The sequence below is a fragment of the Eimeria mitis genome, genomic scaffold, assembly GCF_000499745.2.
Source record: "Eimeria mitis Houghton genomic scaffold, Emh_scaff6768, whole genome shotgun sequence".
Lineage (NCBI taxonomy): Eukaryota > Apicomplexa > Conoidasida > Eucoccidiorida > Eimeriidae > Eimeria > Eimeria mitis.
The window spans coordinates 1-970 of NW_013574885.1; the positions used below are offsets into that span (position 1 = coordinate 1).

General features: G+C 49.5%; 1 protein-coding gene across 1 annotated transcript; it reads left to right on the forward strand.

Moving 5' to 3' along the window:
* Positions 1 to 97: 97 nt before the first annotated feature.
* Positions 98 to 799, forward strand: EMH_0088960 (uncharacterized protein; the record flags this gene model as incomplete). The annotated part of the gene is made up of 1 exon (XM_013501359.1): positions 98 to 799. One exon carries the CDS (start codon positions 98 to 100, stop codon positions 797 to 799), a length of 702 nt encoding a protein of 233 aa, XP_013356813.1.
* Between the last annotated feature and the right edge of the window lie 171 nt (positions 800 to 970).

Here is a 970-nt window from a genome sequence, read left to right on the forward strand (position 1 = left end):
ACAGGGTACAATAGATGAAGAAAAAGCTGCTGCACTTGTGGCTCTTGAGCAGAAGGTGAGTGCAGGAGAAATCCCACATAGTCAGCTGAGGGGTGCTATGCAAGAAGCTTTCTCTTCATTCATTCAGCAAACAGAAAATAATCTGAAACAGATTGAGGCCGTTGTGCAAGCAGTAGAAGATGGAAAGCTGCCAAAAGAAGCACTGAGCTTCCTTCAAGAGAGTGAAGCAACAGAAGGAGAACCAGAAACAGCACCAACAGCAGCACCAGCAGCAGCAGCAGATGATGAGGATGATGGCCTCGATGGCCCCAAGACGAAGGATCTTTTAGATGAAACAAGGGATCAGGCTAAAGAGACAGTAGAAGAGGCAAGAGATAAAGCAAGGGAGTGGGGTGAGAGGATACAGACGCTCGTTGACAGCGCAGGCAGAGATGCGAGAAGAGCAGCAAAGAAACTAAAAGACAAAATAAAAGAAGGGGTAAAGAAAGCGGGCCGTAGAGTTCGCAGGGGATTCCGAAAGTTTTTGCAAAATTTGTCGAGTCAGGTTGTGGGTGGAGAAGATGATGATGAAGAGGAGGGAGCAGCAGCAAAGGCACCTGCATCTACAAGAGCAGGAGAAGAAGAAAGCCCTTCTAGTGGAGCCAGCGATGGCTCTGACACTGCAGCAGAAAGCGGCGAAGGGAGAGAAAGCAGACCACTGAAACTAGAAGATGCAGTGGGTCCTAGCGAGGGAGATGCTAGGGGAACAAATGGGGGCCAGACAGGGCCTTCAGGAGGAGAGAAAACAAAACTAAAATAAATAAAATAATATGCGGAGAGAGAGGGAGGCAGCGACCCGCATATCGCCAAGGTTTTCACAACGCCAGCAGCAGCAGCTGCAGCAGCAGCAGCAGCAGTAGCAGCAGCAGCAGCAGCAGCAGCAGCAGCGGTTGGGGTAACAGCGCATGATCAGGTTTTTAAACTTCTTATT